Source organism: Sarcophilus harrisii, chromosome 2 (assembly GCF_902635505.1).
Source record: "Sarcophilus harrisii chromosome 2, mSarHar1.11, whole genome shotgun sequence".
Classification (NCBI taxonomy): Eukaryota; Metazoa; Chordata; class Mammalia; order Dasyuromorphia; family Dasyuridae; genus Sarcophilus; species Sarcophilus harrisii.
This window is the reverse complement of record NC_045427.1, coordinates 35,946,636-35,967,636: the sequence shown is the minus strand read 5'-3', so window position 1 is coordinate 35,967,636 and position 21,001 is coordinate 35,946,636. Positions and strand designations below refer to the sequence as shown.

The window sequence follows — 21,001 nt, the reverse complement described above, 5'->3', positions numbered from 1 at the left end:
TTTAGGATTTCATTTTCTCTAGCTAAATTTTAATTTGATTTCATAATTTTATAGTTTTGCTATGGGTATTATTAGGGATTTTTTCTATATCTTCTCCTCATAGGTCTAAACCTACATTGCACATTTAATTTTCATTCTACTTTTCCTCAGAGGCTTTAAATTTAACTGGCAGAACCTGACCTTACTGGACCAATTCTGTTCTCTAAATTCTCTTGAATTAGTTGGCTCATCCTCTAAAGACATCTTCAAGAGTTCTGATGGGGCAATAAAAGGGGGAGTCACACAGACAGCATAAGAAAAGAGACTGTTCTTAAAAGGCACAGCAAGACCAGTAAGAAAGGACCACTGTTTATTTAACTTATGCATCAACAGAAGATTCACAGTTAGCAATAAAGTCGTATTTCAGCAGAATTCCGAGATGACATTTCCCTGCTCAAACCAACATGTGGCCACAGTATTGCAGAGGTTGGAGAGGTTTCAGACTCTGCTTTTCCTAGCTTAAAAAGGAATCACGTCCATTCTACATGGTGCATGGCAAATGGCAAGTATGGTTTAGTAAATAGATACTTCACAATCTTGAGAAAAAAAAAAGACACAAACTCTTCACAGTAAGTGGGTGTTGTGGTTTGAACAGTAACAAGCACTGGATGGCAGTGGAGGGGGAAAATAAGGGAGGAAGGGTAGGGAAAAATGAGTGTGCTAGGCAACTGGAGGAGCTCCCAACCAGTCCGCAGTGAAAAAACCCAAGGGTTTCTCAGGTTTGATTGCAATTCTATGCGACTACACATCATGGTGTGCTTTCTTCTGGGGGCGGCCATGACAAGCAGACCCAAGACAGCTTCAAGAGACAGCAGACTGAAGTTCTGTTAATAGAGTCCATCTGGGCTTCCAGGAAGAGACAGATCCCTCCAAAGAAGGGAAGAGGAAATATGGCATTTCTTGATGGCTCAGTCCTTTCTGCAGTCCAAAGTATGGATGACCTCATCCCTACAACATAAGTCTTTCCAGTTTCTTGGGATTTTCACATAATGCCCAAAGCCCAGGCAATGTGCACACATCTGCCCCCATTCCCTGGGGGTACAGTCTTTAGATAGGAAGAGATCTAAAGAAAATGGAGGGTGGGCTGGTGACTCACACACACAAATAGAAGCAAAATCACAAGGAGGATGGCAATTTCTGCAAATTGAGTTCAGTGGTAAGCTTGTTTTAGTCTGACATTTTATACTTTAACACAGAGTAAACAACCTAATACCAGTATGTTCTTTAATGTGACCAACATACTCTGAATTTATGACACATTCAAGGACAACTACCTCTTAGCATTTCACAGGTTAAAAGAAAATACAAACTAAAGAAGTGGCTCCCAACGATCTGTACTGGCTGACTCAGTTTGCATACTTTGGCCTGGCATGAAATAGTCCCAAGGCTTCCTAGGCTAACTGATCTGCCCCGCTATTTTCAGGGCTAGAAGATACAGTCCACAATGACCTGAGAAAGATAGTTATTGCTTCTTGATACACAGGCCAGAGACAGACCCACACATTTGAGGCAGGCAGCCAGATTCTGATGGGTTTTCTCCCTTTTCTTCCTACATGAACATAGTAGATCTTTACTTTTTTCCTTAGCTATGCCAAGGGAAGACAAGGGAATGGTGGCTAGAACCCTAAAGCTTCCTCCATGAAGCCCTCCCCCATAAACCCAGAGACCTCTATCTTTCCCTACTCCCCGATATGAATCATTTATTCCAACAAGGACAGCTTTCCTTGATGATTCCCAAAGAAATCTTATTTCTCACTCTAAGCTTTGGCTTGGGCCAGGCCTCCAGTCCCTCACCATACAGATAGATGCCTTCTACCAAGTTTTAATTCAAGTCTCTACAAGGCTTTCCTCACACTTATCTCCAAATGATCCTGATTTTTTTTTAAACATTCATACTGCTTTATGTGCATACCTGAATTTCCAACTAACTAGACTGTAAACTTTTAGAGGGCTGGACTCTCTTTGATGGCCAGCCCTTTCCCTGCAGTAGCAACCAATGCTATGCAAGCATTGGGGTGCTCAAAAAAGGTAGAATAAATCAACACAGTTTCTAATGTGGATAACTTGATAAATAGGCTCCTGGCTGTTTCATTCATGGCAGCTCAAGGTTAAATCTGTCTATTTTACTATGAACAGGTACTTTGTTCATTTGGGGGGTTAAGGAGGAGGTAGCACTTTCTTAGCCCAAGACTTCTTGAACTTTTTCCAATCACAATCCCTTTTTGACCAAGAAATTATTATGCAATCCCAGGTATACAAATATATAAAATAGGTATATTTACTGATAATAAATCATAATTTCATAACCTCCACATTCAGTTTACAACCAGTTTAAGAACCTTTGATTTAGTCAACATAAATTTCTTGCTCTTAGAAGGTAAAACTTAGCTTTTCAGAGGGCAGCTGAGGCTCAGTGAGCAGTGGAATACCCTTGGAGTGGTGAGGATCAATCACTTTTCAGGAAATCAAGGAAGCTATACAAAATGCATTCATTTCTCTGGTATGAATATTTCATGAACTCTCAGCGGGGTACTAGATAAGACACTGATAGCCTTTCCTAGATCAAAATCAGGAAAACTTTGGGACTGAAGTCAGCAAACTTCCATGAAGGAGACTAGCAGGTTCTCCACTATCTGTCCTATTTCTCGAAGGTGACACCAAGGTAGGAGACACAAGCACACTCTAAGAGAAAATCTGAAAGAGGTCTGAGCTCAGGCTACAGGAAGCTTGAACCCCTTTGACCTCAGTATTAATTGGTGACCTATACCCAGGGATAGGTGAATTGCAATTTCTACTTTCTTCAGAGGGCACAGCTAGCACTCTCCCAGACAAGTGAGCTATGGTTTCCCCACTTCCCTCCAGCATTACTAGGGAGGAAATACACCAAAACAACTAGAATGAGTCATAAAGAGAATGGGAGAATAGAATCTATATCACCTTGGACGCCCCCCTCCTAAATTCCACTGGCAACTGAGAGCCAGTGAGCATGGAAAGCTGCCAATGTGCCCCTCTGAGAAGGCTGGCATTGGCTTTTCAAGAAATCCCTAAGAAAGTGTGATGAGGTAGCTTAGAACCAAGCTTGCAGCTGCTTGTCAGGGCAGCACAGCCTGGTGAAATGCCTCTCTGGTCAGACTGATCTGAAAAGCCACCTCCCTCTTCCTTCTCTGTCCTAACAGGAGGGTGTTTGCAAATTTCCCAAATTCACTTTCTGTAAAATCCAAGGATGCCAAGATGACTCTCTCTGGCATCCAGAATTCCAAATGGTGAGGTCCTAGGAAAATGACAAGTTAGTCTACCTGGATTATAGATACCAATCACGCCTTTAGGAAAAGGAAGGGAAAAGCTGCAAAGCTGGCTATTCCATGGCAAACTTGGGTCTCTTCCTCTGGAAGGAGGTCCTAATGCAGGGAGCTGATGATTCAATCCATCTGGAAACAAAACCTCTTTACCCTGTGGAACAGGACGCATTTTTCCCACACCAATTTCCTTACTGTCAAAGAAGCAGGTTAGACCACATGATTTCTACAGTCTCGTCTAACTCTATACACAACCGCTTCTGCCCTTGAGAGACGACAGGTCTGATGACTTTACTAGGGAAAGAACCAGCTGGACTAGCTGGGGTAAAGATGACATGTTCACTGTGGCTTCAGTTCAGGACTCTCTGAAACTCCAGGGTCTAGTTTAGGCTTGCCAATACCTTCCAGCAAAGACTGAGTAAAGATAGATGTTGGAGGAGGAGGTGGAGGAAACAAGGATCTGATTTCCCTTGTTTTATTCCCATGGAACCTCCTCAGTAGAAGGAAGACTTAATTTAAGAAATCTGTTTGAACTGGTTAAAAAAAAAACTTTTTTTAAAAAGACTTTTTTTTAGTAGTCACTATGTTGTTAAGTCCATACTATATAACTTCAAGCAAGCTCTGTTTGTAAAACTGGGACACTGGATCTCTTAAGATTTCTTCTCCCTCTTACATTCTGTGGTTCATTTTGGCTTCCGGTCTAGTGGGTAGCACTGGACCTTCCCCTCTCTGGGTCTTCATATCCCATCAGCAAAATGAGAATCAATTCTTTCTTCTCCTTCTCACAATGTGCTACATAAGTTGTCTCTGTAAAGTGCTTTGTGATCCTTAGATACAAGATGCAATGTAACCAGTGAGTGAACAAAGCACAAAGCCCCATGTCATTATTGCCACTTCATTCCTTATAGTGACTCACTCTATACTAACACCATAATAATAGTATGCTACACAATCTTTATACCTGATATGTTTAAAATTTTTAATTTATTGGTTAGTTTAAAAAAGCCTGAAAAGGAGTAAAGAGACAAGAGGGTGCAAACTTCATTATGGCAAAAGTCAAAGGATTCAGGACACAAGAAATCCTAAGACAAGAAAACACTGACTTATGGCGATAGGAGACCAGTTGGACAGGGGCTGAAACTCATCCCAGCTGCTCCTCTCCTACAAGGAGCTGACCTTGGTGAGCTTCACCTGCAAAATCTTTTGGCAATAAGATAATGACCACTTCTGAGTCTCTGAACTAAGCCAATTTTTCAGAATAATAATTAGCTGCCCTTCAAGTTCAAGGTCCAACAGATCCATCTTCTTTACCTTCTCTTTAAACCTGCAATTGCCTGACTGGATCATTGCTAGTTGCATAGTTTTGCTGTCATTCGGCTTCCATGTACTCTCCAAAACATTATTTTATTGTGGAGTAACCCAAGGAATGCAAAGCAGCTCTGAGAGCCAGGGGAGAACAGAGACAAGTAAATCATTATCTTGGAGTTTGAAAAAATGCATTTTGCTTCTCTTTGAGAAATTTTAGCTAAGGTTAAAAAAACAAACCCAATCTGCTCATTTTCTTGCTAGAATTCTCACAAAACTCTAAAGGCAACCAATGCCTTACTTCTTCATTTATTCCAATTCTAATAAAAAATGTTTAAACCTGAAAGCTAATTGAGCCAAAATGCCCAATGAACCATTCCCGTTGAGGTTTCTGAAGAACCTGTACAGTTTTTCCAATTCTTTTCTTCTGAGTGAAAAGAGCAATGTGAACATAAAAGTGGAGCCTTCCCTCTGGATAATTCAATGATGATTTCAAAGGGAAAAATTACAAGTATATGTACAAAAGAAGTCTCTCTCCCAAAAGGCTATCTTTCTATACTTTTTTTTTAATCTAACAAGTGAAATGCTCTCCACCTTCTAACTTCCTTTTTTTTGTTTGCAGAATCTCAGCATCTTCCATGATCTTCAAATGACATGATCCTACAATCTTACCAGATCTCATGATTTTTTTTCCTGGTAATACTTTTAGTGAGAGTGGAGATGAAGTGCTTGGCCATTATAAATTGGTGCTTTGGATCTCCTGCTTCTCAATCTAAAAAGTGAGACTGTGATTACTACTGCATAAAAAGACTAGTCAATCCCAGAGTCTTCCTTTACTTGGAGACAGTGGAAAAACCCAGCCACTCATTCATTTCACAGCAAAATCATTCCTAATCCCACACAATGTCTTTGGGGTTGGGATTTCTCTTTGGATGGAGTTCTTCAGGAAACAGAAAACGAGGGGAAATCTTGTCTGGCTCTCTCTTGGGCACACCAGGCTAGTACTTGGTTCTAATAGGACAGTTAATCAGGAAGCTGCTCAGCTCCAGTTGTGCAGCGTGAAGGGCATAGCATACATCACCCTGAGGAAAGACTGAAGGAAGGAATGCGTGCATTTCTGCCATTCCAAGAGAAGGTCGAGGGAATCTGAGTGAAAGGTAGATTCCAGTTGAACCAGGCTAAAAATCAGTAAATGAAAGTGGCTACTGATTTTGGCATCAAAGGCATGAAGTTCTCAGAACCCAAATGGTTACAGATGGTACCTCTATGTTGAGACAAAAGCGAAAGGGAAACCAGGGTCCGTTCACAGAGTAGGAGACTCTTTGCAAATGGCTCATGACATCAAGTAAACAGTGGACAACCCAAAGATTCCACTAAGAGACCATGCTGAAAGGTTAACTTCCTAGCCTGAAAAGAGTCGAGTCTTCATGGCATTTACATGGCATATTTCTGTGTCCATTCTCTGGCCAATCTGTTATACCTGGAAGAGAAAAAGCAGAAGTTCTCAGTTCGACAGGAGAAGCAAACTCAAGGAGAAGCAAACATGGAAGCCACAAGGAAAACCTTGCTCTGCTTTTCCTAGTTGTTAGCTGGGGGGCCCAGCCCAGGAAGCCATTTGTCACTTCTCCAAGGGGCCCCCCCAATCTATCTCCTCATTCTCTTTCCCTTTTCTAGGGTGATAATAAATATGGGCAGTAGAAAAGGCCCAACCTGATGTTATCTGAGAATAATGAAAACTAACTTTAGATTCAAATAGGCAAGGCAAAAATAGTGGCTTGATCAAGCCCCAGAGAGTGACATGAGTGAGAAAAGAGAGCGAAAAGACTAGTTTATAACAGGGAATCCCAGTTTGAGCAGCAGAAAGTTCTGGGGTTTTCTCCATGGGACTTGGGAGAAACTTCACTTAATCATCTTTCTCTTTCAAAGGGAGACTGATATTTATCAGTAATGAATTTAAAGCATCACTGGGATGTCTCTGAAATTCCTGCTACTGAACGGATAGATTGAGTGATGTAAAAAAAATTCAACAGTGAAATTTCACACATTTTTGTGCTCCTTTAAAAGACAAAGCTAAAGCACTGAGAAACCAGGCTAGTTAAAAAGAAACAAACCTAAACATGAAATGGGCCAAAGAACATGTCAAGAGAGAACAAGAATGGCTTCTTCAGAATCCAAAATCAATTAGCTCCCAAGAGCCTTCTATCTCCCTGCCTTTTTTCAAGTTTTCAAATGAGGCTCCTATTAACTGATGTCCATCAATCTACATGCTCAAGTCGCTAGCAAATCAGTGATGAGAACTAGTGAAGAAAGTGAGGGTGCAGCCTCAAGGACTCAGCCTAAGGCAGAAGCCTAGGAATGGAGGCTCAGGGTGTCACCTCCTGAGAGGCAGTGAATGGAATCTAGATACAGAACAAGGCAAGGCAAAGATTTCTTTTGCATGGCTATGCACATTTGTTACAAGGAAATGGGGATGGATGGGAGGGAGAGAAAATAAATACTTGTTAATCATTTAAAAAGTGACCTCTTCTCTAGATGTTTCAGCAATTATCAATTTCCAATTGCACCAGGTACTGGGAGCAAGCTTTCTCCCTGCCTTTGACTAATCTTTCAACAGTTATGATTAATATTGGATGTCAGTTTAACAAATAAAATCTGCTTAGCAACCACATATCGTTAATTAATTCCCACATATAAAACTCCCCCATTCTATCTTAGGCATTCTGCCTCAAATAGCTGCCATGAGTCTTTGGGTTCTGTTTTTTATGCTTTAATTTAATTCACAAAAGTTTTCCCAGATTTTTTTATATTGCTTATATTTGCTGGTCTTAATGTTATAAATAATTCCATTCAATTTATGTAGCACAATGAATTCAGCCATTTCTCTACATAGAACATTTGGGTTTCCTCTAGTTATTTTTTGTCCAATTTTAAATAATCTAGCTATGAAAATCTTTAAACAGATAGCTTTTAAAAATAATAGCTTTTTATTTTTCAAAATAAATGCAAAAATAGTTTTCAACATTCACCCTTTCAAAACCTTGTGTTTCAAATTTTTCTCCCTCCTTCTCCCCTCCCCCCACTCTCTGCTATTGATTGCAAGTAATATAATCTAGGTTAAACATGTGCAATTTTTCTAAACACATTTCCATATTTGTCATGCTGCATGAGAAAAATCAGGTCAAAAAGGAAAAAAAACATGAGAAAGAAAAAAAAACAAACAATAACAATAACAAAAAAAAAAAAGGGTGAAAATACTATACTTTTCTCTAAATTCGGTCTCCATAATTCTCTCTCTGGATGAGGATCAGATAGCCTTTTTTAAAAAATTGTTTTGATAACACCTTCAGGGTGTGTTGCAAACAATGGAATTAGTGAGTCTAGAGTGTGATTATTTTTTGTAATTTTAACTGCCAGATTGTTGTCCAAAAATATCTTGCAAGTTTGTGATTCAATCAGCAATCAATGAGTGTGGACCTGTCTTTTCCAAGGCCACACAAAGTTTGACAACTTTTAAAATTCATGCTACTGTTTCCAAGTTGTGCCTGGTGCGGATTCTGACATGCCGGCTGCTGAAGTGACAACTGGCCTTTGTCTTTTGAATGCAGACACCAAATCAGCAGTTAGTGGGTCAGGACTGGTGAGGTAGGGGACTTCTATAACCTAGTACTGCCCCACAAATGTGCTTGCTTACTGTTTCTACAAAGATTTGTGGCAAGCCTCTGCACACAGCTCCCCAGAATGCTTCTATTTATTTTTAAAAGCTCTTTTGGCCTCCCCTATCTTTTTGGTCTCAGTGGATGTTACTTCTCTCCCCACACTCTATGCTTTACCTAAACTAGTGTTCACACCATGTAACTTAACCATACCGTATCTCCCATCTCCAGACCTTTGCTGGGGCCACAGGAATGCTTCCCCTCCTCATCTCGGCCTCAGATCCTTCTGAAACTCTTCCGGATTCCTCCTAGCCCCTCACTAGCACTCTCCTTCCCAAACTATCTTGTTTTTTTTTGTTTTTTTTTTTTAACTCTTCTGGAGTTATTTGTATTTACTCATTTTATATTTATACTGAAGATATCTTTAAATGTACTTCTTGTCTCCCTATTAAAATATCAGCCCTTTGCAAGTAAGGGACAATTTATTCTTTGTACTGCTCCCCAGTGTCCGGCACACAACAGGTGGACTGACTGATATGCCCATGATGCTCCCTGCCACAGATACCCTAAAGAGCCCTGGTTTCTGGCCCTCCATCTGCCAGAGGAGCCTTCAAGGACTAAGTTTAGCAGGACTATTTGGGAAAACATTTTTTCAAACTTTCATGATTTCAACAGAGAAGGGAGAATTGCTTCTGAAGCAGCTAACCATCCTCTTGCTCCTTAAAGCCATCAGACAGACCTGACGGATGGCCCAAACACGCCTCCTGTTTATAATTCAAGCCTCCATCCACTAGCTTACACTGTCTTTTTGCTAAATGACTCTAATATGTTAGTGGGTTTCTTGCAAAACAGACTTGCCTTTGGTGACCTCTGGGTTAGTCACAAGCCCTTACTATAAAAAGTGGAAAAGCAGAACATTCAGCAGGTGAACATAAGGACAAAAGGTGGCTTGTTCAAGGACTGATGCTTGTTCAGTTATAGAGAAAACGAGGACTTACTTCTCTCGGTCTGCTTTGTAGGTGTGGGCTATCTCAGGAACCAGAGGGTCATCTGGGTTGGGGTCACAGAGCAGGGAACAGATGGATAACAGAACTAAGGAAAAAAGAAGAGCTGAATGAGAGACTGTGCTGGGTCCTGGTGAGCCCCTCCCCTCCTCCCACATCAGAACTCCAGGGATTTCTGGGTCTTGTGATGATCACATATTTTAAAATCAGCCGGAGTCAGGAATTCAGGTTAAGGGAAAATCTTCAATCTTTATTCTCAGTAGAGGTGAAGAAGGATCGGAGGTGAAGGGGGGATCGCAATAGCAATGTGTGTAGCTGAGTCAAGAAGCCAGCCAGACCAGAAGCCAGCCAGCCATCTCTCTTTGCTCCTCTCTCTGGCCCTCTGCCTCAACCCACCAAAATCATCATTTCCTATACAACACATCAGGACTTGCACAAAGAGTGGGTGGAGGTCATTCTTTCTCCAAGCATATATATTAATAGAGTATGGTCCAATTACTATTTAGCCTCATGTGCTTGGGACCTCAGTGTCAACTTGAGCTTCAGCCCATTACATCTCCTGCTTTCTTTTGTTTTAGAACACAGGTGGTCATGCCATCTCTGACTCCTCAGGGAGGTCAGAGCTCCCAAGGGGAGGTGATCACAGCCTCCCTGACTTCTCAGGAAAAGAGGTGAAAATACCGAAAAGGAGGTGATCACGATCCCCCTGACATCTCAGGAAGGGAGATGAAAAGCACCAAAGGGAAGTGGGGGTTGCTAGTGGGTTTCTGGCCTGAAGGGTCTTATTATACACAAACCCATCAGCATGGGAGTTATTACACAAGCACATAGCAATAATGCAGAGGCTATTAGTGATGACCCTCCCCTCAGTCAGTGCAGGCTCGATGTGGTGTAACAAACATGAATTGTACACACAAGTAGCGGAATAGCAAACAATATAAATCAACATGGTGCTGTAAAAGATCACCAGAAGTCCTAGAAGGTGGGTATGTAAAAAGCAGTCACACATACGCCTTCTTCAGCAGCCAAGAGGTAGTCCAAAACCAATCTATTGTCCCTTTCTTCACATGTCAGGGAATCCAATGATTCCCCTAAGTTTTTGAAGTCCTGCAAAAGTCTTTTTATGTGTTAGGGAATCCAATGATTCCAGCAGATTTTGAAGTCCTGTAACAGTCTTATCCATTTCTCAGAAAATCCAATGATTCCTGAGGGTTTTCAAGTCCTACAACAATCTTATCGTGTCTCAGAGAATCCAATGATTCCTGAGGGTTTTCAAGTCCAACAATTTTTGATGTCCATGAGTCAAATGCCATAACTGCCACACTCTTTCAATGGTGAGTACAATCAGCAACAGAACCACCTGATATTTCTTGGGTCTTCTCCTTCGTTTCAAGGGTCTGCTCTGTCTCTCTGTGATGGACAAGGCAAATACGGCTCGTTCTTTGTGCAAGTATATATATTAAAAGAGTATGGTCCAATTACTATTTAGCCTCATATGCTTGGGACTTTAGTGCATCAACTCAAGCTTCAGCCCCTTACAGGGTCTGCTGGAGTAAGTGACCCTCATCTACCCTCTATGAACAGCCCGATCCAGACTGGTCAGGCTGGTCACTCACTGACCCCCGGCATGCCCTTCTGCCCTACCTCCTCTCCTGAAGCTGCATTCCCCACAATGAACGCCTTTTGATACCCTCAGGCAGACTCGAACGGCTCTCTATTCTGACCACCTTTCTCCCTTTCTGTCCTTCTCCCAACTTCATGTTCCACCTCTAGCTCTGGGTACAACAACTAAATCACTCATCCTGGAGAGGACGTGCTGACCAACTCACGGGGGGGTCCACCAACGTCCCCCAACTTCCCATACAAGCCCAGCCCTGGTGGCATGCCCTTCCCCTACTAGGGCACCAGGCACTGAGGGCAGAGGCTTTTTTCTGTTTGCATTTGTTGCCCCAGCCTCTGGCACAGTGCCTGGCATAGCACAAACACTTTCACAAATGCTTATTCACTCTCTAAAACACAACACTGAGAAGTCAGCGCCCAGGCTGAGTTTGGATGTCGTAGCTGCCTCTGCTGCTAGTCCACTAAGAGACTCTGTTATGAAAAGTTCACCGTGCCTCAGTTTCTCCTGCTGTCACCTCAGAAATACCAATTGCCCTGCGCCTCAGCCCCACACTTGGCCCACACAGCCAAAAGCCAGTCACGTGGTCCACTACTCCCACTGTGCCTCGTCCAGATGGAGGGGAAGGAGCACCCTCGGGGGCCCCTGTTTATTCTGAGACTGAAGGCAAGAATAAGGAGAGTACTGAGTCTGCCATTGCGGCTCTGGGCCGGGAAGGCTGGCCAGGAGAGAGGCCCTTGCTCCTGCTTCCTCCTCCTCAGGCCAAGGGATGGATGGAGGCACTAAAGGAGCAGGGGAACCAGAGGCTTCAAAGCAGAAGCGGATCTCAGATAAGGAAACTGAGGCAGAAAGGGGGGAATAATGACAATGAGGACATCGGTCAGTGCTCTAGAGCCTCTCAGTCACCCCAGGGGGCAGGAAGTGCCATCTCAATGTAGGAAGCGGATGCAATGGGATTCGAACCCATGCCTTAGGGAGAGAATCCCCCTCGGCGTTCTCAGCTGCCCAGACAGAGCTGTGGCCACTCTAAATAAACGTGGCAATGAGTGAACAACAGGAAAGCAGAGGTTCACAGGAGATCATGTGTGTGAAGAACTGGGTTCAAATTCTGCCTAAGTAGGTCACGTAACTACTCCTGACCTCAGGCTACTCTTAGGACTTAACCGCAGCCTCAATGGGGGCTGATGGAAGGAATTCCTCAAGCTGAAGGAATCCCAGGTCTTCCTTGAAAAGTGAAAATAATAAGCTGCCAAATTCAATTTTTTCCTTCCTGAATATAAAGGCTGAGTGTTATATGTTCCTGAATCTCAAGACTTATCTTCAAAAGTGCCTGGGGATGCTCCCGAAGGAGATGCTGGTGACATTCAGACAAGAAGCAACAGTGACCTTTTAAAAGGAATTTTCCTCTTCTTGCTAGAGCCTTTCCAGCTAGGACTACCCATCCGCCCACACTGTGTGCATCTTGCACGTCCCTAGTTTTTAACACGTTCTTTCCCACACTAGACTGGGAACTCTTTGAGGAGAAGGACTGGTTTTACCTTTGATGAATCCCCAGAACTTAGCATGATGCCTGGTACACAGCAGGTGCTTATTAACTGCTCAGCAAGCACCTATTGAGCTTATTGTTATTGATCGTATTCATTACTCATTATTTATGTATTAATATATTTAATATACATTTATTAAGCAGCTACTCTCTACGTGTGTGTATATGTATACACACACACACACATACACACACACAGATCTACCTTTGCTCTTATTACTATATCAATAGCTGCACCCCTTCCTCCTTCTGTCCCCTGCTCAGAAGACTCTCCAGCGCCCCACAACTGGCAGGCAGACCTTTTACTACGACCATTCAAGGGACTGGGCGACGGTCCCCAGACCAGGCCCTGGAAGACGGTGAGCCATTCCCCTTTGACTTCTCTGAAGTCACCAGTCCTGCTGAATGCGGTCAGCATGAATCAGCAAGAACTGCTCCCGGGGTAAACAGTGGGACAAAACCTGTGGGTAGGTGGGGTAAAGATAGATAAAAGGACCTAAAATATGTGCGCTTTAGATTGGATCCATATAAAATGACCAGGATGCAAAAGTAGAACCTTGAAGAACTGCTTAGGACTCTGGGGGAAAAAAAGACAAAATGAAAAAAGGTGCCATCGCCCATATGGGAGGCTGTGAGAGGGGACAGGACTGCTGCTGGACATTCTGGGGCAGTTCTCATTGAGCCCGGCTCACAGGAGGGCAGGGGAGATCCTGGGATGAGCCATAATCTCATGATTTAAGAGCAGCAGCAGCTTCACACATTGATCAGACACTCCCAGGCTCACTCTCACTCTGGGCTCCATCCCCAGTTTGTTCTGACCTCTCTAGCACAGAATCTGAAATCTTATTCTTTCAGTCCCAGCCTCTATGCACTACTACTGCATTTAGTGCTAGTCAGTTACTAAGCACTTATTAAGCACCTACTATGTGCCAAGCACATGGAGGATACAAAAAAAAAAAATAGGAAAAGGTGATCCCTTCCCTGAAGGTGTTTGCGAGACAACAAATGACTGTCTAAACTATTTTGCTGTTTTGTAGGATAAACTGGAAATAATTAAGAGGGAAGGCTCTAAAACTGAGAGGGATTGGGGAAAGCTTCCCAGGAAGGAGGCAGGATTTTGGCTGAGACCCAGGAGGCTAGAAGGGAGAGCTTTCCAGGCATGGGGGCAGCCAGATCATGCTCAGAGTGGAGAAGGAGTCTTATTGGTGGGACAGCCAGGAAGCCAGGGTTTTGGGTCCAAAGTGGACATATCAGGTGGGATGGTGTGAGAAGACTGGAAAGGTGGGAGGAAGCAAAGTTTGAAGGGCTCTTGTATTTGCTCTTGGAGATGATGGGGAGCCATTGGAGCTTACTGAGTAGGAGTGAGAAATGAAGGAGGGATGTGCATGTGACATGGTCAGATCTGGGCATTAGAAAAATCCCTTTGGTGGCTAAATGGAGGTCAGACTGGAGTGGGGAGAGACTGGAGGTGGGCAGACCTCCCAGCAGCTATTCAATAGGCCAGGAGCGACAGAATGGAGTCTACACTGGAGGGGGAGAGGTGTCAGAGGAGAGAAGGAGCCATGTTCCAGAGATATTATGAGGGTGAAACAGACAGGTTTGGGATATGGGAGGTGAGAGAGAGGGAGGAATCCAGAATGACTCCTGGGTTTCGAGCCCAAGGGTCTGGATTTTGTGATGCTCTAGAGAGTATAGGGAAGCGGGAGAAGGGAAATGACTTCTGTGTTGGGGATTTTAAGATGTCTACTGGCTCTCCAATTCGACAAGAACATTGAAAGACATTTGAAAGGCAGTTCTATCTTGCTCTGGATTCAGGAAAAGCACCACCTCACCCTCTCCTAGATTTTTCCATCTATCTGCCCTAGGCAATTACTCTAGGCTTAAACAATTTTTCTTACCAACCTACCTCTGGATCAGCTACCAAATCTTCTTGGGGACTACAAAGTCCTCCAACCCACTCAAATCCAACTGCTGACTAAATAGCTTCAATGTTTCCTCACAGAAATCTTCTATCTTTGTCACATCTACATTTAACACAGTTTAAATAACAATTCAGTTATCCCTTCCATATCAAGTAGGTTAATGGCACAGCACCCCTTGATCTGAAAAATCCACATGAATTTTTTTGGTCCTCTCTTCATACACAGAAGAAATCTGAATTTTTCTTCTCTTTATTGTATGGGATGTTTACATTATCTTATTATAAAATTGGGGTTAAGCTTTTGGTCAAAGACTATATTATACAGTTCTATAAGGATGTTTTACACATTTCTGAGTTTCTAAACATTTTTTCTGTGTCATCTGCAGCTTCTGCAACCCCACCCCCCAAAAAAAATTCCCATTTAATTTCTTGTGCCTACCTACGATACGGAAAATCATAATGCGGAAGGGACAACTATTTATCTTGATCAAGAATAACTTACATTCTAATTATTCTTGCCCTAACTCAATAAATAAACTCTCACACCTTGCTATGTTTTTAACAGAGGGATTTTCATCATCTGGAGGAAGAGGAACACTTCAGTTTCAATTTGTTCTTGTATTCTCGAATGTCCTTTAAATTGGATTTACCAGAACCTAGGTTTGCACCACCCCTGAAGGATCAAAAGGCAATTTTGGTTCATGCTGTCAATGTCTAATGACAGGTGATGGATGGAATTTTCCATCAAGTCCTACAGAGACCCATCCTATCAAATGGCCATAGGTCCTTTTTTCATTCCTACCTTTTGATACTGTTAATGCTGGAGACCATTGAGATCTCAGGATGTCAAGACAGATACTGCCATTGCTGTTGATGTTAGGGTGATAAATTTTGGTTGTAAAAGCAACCTAAAAAGACAAAAGATCAAAAGCTGAAGTTAGAAATGAGATTATCACAGACTTTCTGAACTTGTAGTGATAGTGATGTTAAAATGAAAAGCACTATCAGGAAGGATGTGGCTAAGAGCAAGCCTCAGTGTCCATCACATCACTCCTAAATCCCATCAGCCGTACATCTGGTTTCAAGTCTCCTCATGGGCTTGATGGAGAACCTCCTTGTCCTCCAGCTGCTCTGAAGTTTTGGTACTTAAGAGTAGATGAGGGCAAGGAAGCTGGCAAGTAGGGAATCAGAGTGGACATCCAGGTCTGTCCCAGACATAAACCCTCCTCTCTGGATCCCCTGAAAGGATGTTGAACTTGCTGGGGTTTGCCTTGTCCATGGATAGCTCAAGCCTACTCCTAGGAGTGGGGAAATGTCAACCCAGAGATTCCTATCAATACCAAACCATAACTAAGATAGGAAGAAAAAGTTCTATGCCTAGGGACAGAGGTTCCTATCAATACCAAGACCATAACTAAGATAGGAAGAGAAAGCTTTATGACTAGGGACTCAAAGATGGGCTGAGAACTCTATCATCAAGATATCCTCATGAAAGCCACATTACATTTACCATTGCCAGCCATGTCCTTTCTCCTGAATGACTTAACGTTTTACACAGGGAGACTGTGGGAAACACACTCTTGGAGTGAGAGAAACTACTAAGCTAGAGGAAGTCTACATTTCTTTATGAGAATAAAGTTCTATTGAAAAATAATCACAATCACGGCTGAGACCAGGAAATCAAGGCAGTACAACAAAGAAACCTGTGAAGTCTTTCTTCTTTTTTCCAACTTATTTTAGCCTAAGGAAATATAGGCAAAATGAGTGATGCAATTCCTGCCAGCATTCTTCTAAGTGAAATAAAAACAGGCACTGAAATAATTTAAGCTAATCATAGCTTTTGCTACACTGAGGGGGTTAAGGGATATTAAAAAGGAGAACTGGAATTGGAATAGTACTATATATAACACCACAGGGCCTTTCTAATCCCATTTGACCACTTTTACTACTTGGGACAAGTGCCTAACCTCTCTCTGCCTCAGTTTCTTCATCTATAAAACTCATGGAAGTAGGTTGGATGATCCTTAATGTCACTTCTGGCTCTGATCCCACAAATTTGGGGTCAGAACTCTTCTATTCACTGACTGTGGGATCATGAACAAAGCACTTCATTTCTCCTATCCTTAGGTCATTACTTAAAAACTCTACACACATGGGCCAGCTAAGTGGTGCAGTGGATAGAGTACCAGCCTTGAAGTCAGAAGAACCTGAGTTCAAATTTGGTCTCAGACACATAACATTTCTAGCTGTGTGACCTTGAGCACATCATTTGACTTGAAATGTCTCAGCAAAAAAAAAAAAAAAAAACAAATAAACAAAAAAACAACAACACTAAAATCCTCTACACATAAGCCCTATCAATCTCACAGAGTTTTTGGAAAGACCACAGACTTAGCAGTAGAAAGGACCTTAAAGTTCCAATCCCATTGAAGTTCATGAATTTAGTTTTTTAAAAATGTTTTGATAACTATATTTTGATATAAATGATTTTCTTTGTAATCCCATGTATTTTATTTTATGCACTTAAAGACATTATTCTGAAAAAGGTCTGTGATATTTGGTGACTACATTCATAACTGAAAGAAATGCTAAATTTCAATTAGAGGTTAGTGACAATAAATATGTAATTTTTTCCTCCATCCAAGTTCCCTTTGCAGGTGTCTGGATCTCATATCAAGAACCTCTGCCCTAAAGCAATGAATCTCACTCCACAAACCAAGGAAAATCGATCATACACAAACTTACTTTCTAACACAGGAAAGGACAGTGGCATTTCAACAGATAATTTTATTCTTTCATCCTCTGATTTTATGAATTTAACAACCACAGAATCCTGGCTGGGAGATCTCTCAAGAACTTACTGACTGACTCTTCTGCTTTTCAAGAAAGTTATAAACTGCTAAAATGGTTCACAGTGGGAAATCTTGCCTATTCTTAAAGAAGTGATTCCTGATGGGGATGTGATAGGAACATTGAGATACCTTGCCCATGTTGGTCAAGGAAAGATAGAAATTGAGACATGCCCTAGGTTTTATTTGGTTATTTTAACATATGCTTGTATCCAAAATGATTCCTAATAATAAATATGCTTTGATGATTCATAATAATAAATATGCTTTGACCAGGAACAGAGACTAGGTCTGTGATTTTCATTGGTATAGGAAGCTCCTACTGAGGACATTCCTTTCACCAGTGCAGGTTGTGCCTTCTTAGAATACAGATATTAGATGATTAACCCAGGTAGAAAGCTTTGAACCCAGGGCTTGCTGATTTTTACTTTAGCTCACTCTCTCCTCTCCACACAGCACTGTGGATGTTTGAATAAACTAGAAAACAAGAATAACATTCTTTATTCTCTCTGAGTCTATATATGTCTCCCTTCTCATCCACTTGCCCACTTATATCTGTAGCTCACATGTGTGTGTAAAGAGCCTTTATCTTTTTAATTTCTTTGTTTTGCACTATTTTCTATCTTTTTGTATTCATGATCATTTAATTTTTTCATGTATGTATAAAGTGCTTTTCTCTTTTTGATTTCTTTGCTTTGCAGTATTTTCTATCTTTCTGTATTTATGATCATTTAATTTACCCTTTTCGGCAGCAGACCAGTATTTCATTCTACTGATACATCACAATTTGTATGAATAGTCACTTATTATTGGACATTTAGATTGTTTCCAGGCTTTTGTCACTACAAATAATGCAACTACACATAATTTTTATACAGATAGGGTTTCCCCTCTTTTGATTAAATACAGGTATTCTAGACTCATAAAAAAGGGAGTCACTATCCCACGGATAAAGGCTCTAAGGTTTCCCTTAGATACTCCGAGAGGGAAAAATAAACTACATTAAAAAAAATCTGACAAATCACAAATCACAAATTATCTGAATATGGAAGATATGGAAGACAAACAAAAAAAAAGATTCAGGTAAAACTATTCAAGAAGTTCTTCAGTTAGCTCAGGTTTTTAAATCATGTTTAAAATACAGAAACAAAGGCATGAAGCTATGGACAAACAGGGAGGAAGGCCACCTCTAAGATCAGTCTTAGGAAGGCTAAAGCCTGATATAGACTAAGGATTTGTATAAAATCTTTTAAAACAGTAACGGGGTGTTTTTCAATTTTGTCTGAAGGGGAAAAAAGAATGACAAGTCCACTGCTCGAGACAGATAGTTGAAGATAGTTGAAGATACCTTCAACCTGTCTGCCTCAGTTTCCTCATTTATAAAATGGGAATAATAATAGCACCTACCTTATAAAGTTGCTGTGAGGATCAAATGAAATAATAATTGTAAGACATTTAGCCCAATGTCTGGCAAAAGGATGGTTATATAAATATTAGCTATTATTGTGACCTAAATTTTTAGTAAACATTGGACAAAATCTCTCATGATATATTTGTATAGAGATCACATAGCTGGGTGAGCAAGAAGTTAGCTAAACAATCCTACCCAGAGTGTTGATGAACACCAAGTAAAAAACACCTGTTTTGAAACAATGTCCCATGAGACATAGCTTAAGTCCTCACATAAAGGGTTTTATGCAGGTTTAAGCTTATTCTGAGAACTTCTGGAGCCCAAACCTAGGACCAGTGGGTAGAAGCTACAGAAACAAGATGATGAATTTCCCAAAAATTAGGTTTGTCCAAAAAATGTAATGGGTTATAAAGCAGTGAGTGCCCACTCCTGCAGATATGCAAATGACAGGGACATGAGAGGCCAGGGATCGGGGAGCTGCTGAGGGAAGGCTGCACGGAATCGAGGTTCGGCTCAGTGACTTAATGATTCCATGAGTCTCTAAAAGTGGAGACAACAGTCACCTTCTGTGCTTTCTCTTCCCAGGAACAAAACTTCTTTGTCACTGGGTGAGTCCTTACTGTCTATTCTCAATGCTTTACTTTGTTCTACTATGGGAGGAAACAGAGGAAACACCTTTAGAAGATCATCATTGGGCTACTCACCATTGAGCTTTCCTTCCAAATTAATACCAGCTTATTGGAGATATGGTTTTTAGTATTAATAATTGACACCATTTAAATTTGTCTTGTCTTTTTGTATCTTGAGCAAATGCAGCTCCTAATTCTTATTCCTTCAAACCCAACTAAATAAATGATCACTACATTAGTGTTTATTTGAAGAAAGGTATTCTGTTTGGATGCTGATAAGTAGGGCAGTCAGCAAATTAATCTTTTATAGAGTACAGACCAATCGGCTCTAAAATTATCACCAGTCACTTAGTCTGAGGGGCACGGAGACCGAGAAGTGAGCTAATGCAATATTTACTGACTTATCTTACACATAAGTAAGTCAGGCTGGAATATGCACTTTTTAGTCTTAATCTATAAAAACATTTCAGAGATCAATATTAAGAGTAATTCTTACCACACTGATTTAACATCATAACCAACATCTGGAGCACGTACGTGGTTATGGTGGCAGTGACATGTCTGTGAGACACCCAAAATTGTCCTTCTCACTTAACCCAGCTGCTTCTGGTGCTCAGATCCTGCTCCCTGTGCTGACACAATGGGGGCACTTCCTGGCAAAGCCAGAGAAGGCTTGATATTTTGGTAGTTTGTCACTGAGAGTGCCTGAGGCAGAGGGCAGCCCTCCTCTCTGCTGGCACACAGAAGTCACTCTCGAAGCTCAGCGGAGACCAGAGGTAACTGCACCCCCATGCCAAGGCTTGGTTATGATACACATGAGAACACCTTTGAAGCAGCCCATGGCCAAGCCCAGCTTCAGTCTGCAGAGCACTATCACCCACAGGCCATTCAGCAGCTGACAGCCTCTGTGCCCAGAGCCAGAAGACACAGTTCTGGCTGCGGGCACCGGCCAGTCTCTGGCACTGCCAGCTGGTCAACAACAGCTGTCTGTCTTTGGAGGCTGGTGTGGGAGGTAGAGGGCTACCCTGGACCCTGGTGGTGAGAAGGGAAGGCCCAAAGGACAAAGTATGCGGACAGCTTCATTCGTCTCTTGGCCACCTTCTACCTTATGCTAACGGGACATCCGTTCTTACAGCGCAAACCCAGCACACTCTTCACTGGTAAAAGCTGAAGGCTGGGGAGGGAGCCACCATTCTGCTCTCACGTCAGATAAGGGAAGAACTCTTGCCACAGTCGAAGTGAGGGATGAGAGAAGAGGAAGTGAGGAATCAAAGATGAGAAACATGGTCAGGCTGAAACCGCCACCAGCATTAGTATGGGCCAAAGGACAGCGAGGGGAGAAGGACAGAGTCCTGCCTGGCATGGCAGCTATTCCAGCGTGGCACAATTCCACTCCCTCCCCATCCCCGTCCTGGCCACCACTCCCAGAATTCTGAGATCTCCACAGAGGCAAGGACCAGAACATTGCGTTCTCCACAGCATCCACGGTTGGACCCTCTTCCCACCCCCCCAAAATCTCGGCCCTTGCCCCAGGTAAAAAAAGAACTGGGTACAGTTGTAACCTCCTCTATGAAAAGCCATTTTGAGGCTGTGAAACAGTATCAGATTGAAATAGAAACATTTGTCTACTGAACTGTCCCAGAGCCCGAGGTAGTCCAACTTCTCCCTGTGAGGATGGAGGTAGGGTCCCCACCGCTGCTCCACGGAGCCACTTTAAAATCCACTTATCA

The 21,001-nt window shown here is 42.2% G+C and overlaps 1 protein-coding gene across 2 annotated transcripts in view; it reads right to left on the bottom strand.

The window, feature by feature from the left end:
* Positions 1-324: 324 nt before the first annotated feature.
* Positions 325-21,001, bottom strand: part of UBE2D4 (ubiquitin conjugating enzyme E2 D4 (putative)) — a 57,583-nt gene continuing 36,906 nt past the window's right edge. For both annotated transcript variants that reach the window (XM_031949900.1, XM_031949899.1), the window contains exons 5-7: positions 15,185-15,290; positions 9,292-9,385; positions 325-6,120 (exon numbers count right to left, since the gene is read on the bottom strand). In XM_031949900.1, the coding sequence (XP_031805760.1) occupies positions 6,075-6,120; positions 9,292-9,385; positions 15,185-15,290 (246 nt within the window). In that variant the 3' untranslated portion in view covers positions 325-6,074. The remainder of the gene's footprint in view (positions 6,121-9,291; positions 9,386-15,184; positions 15,291-21,001) is intronic.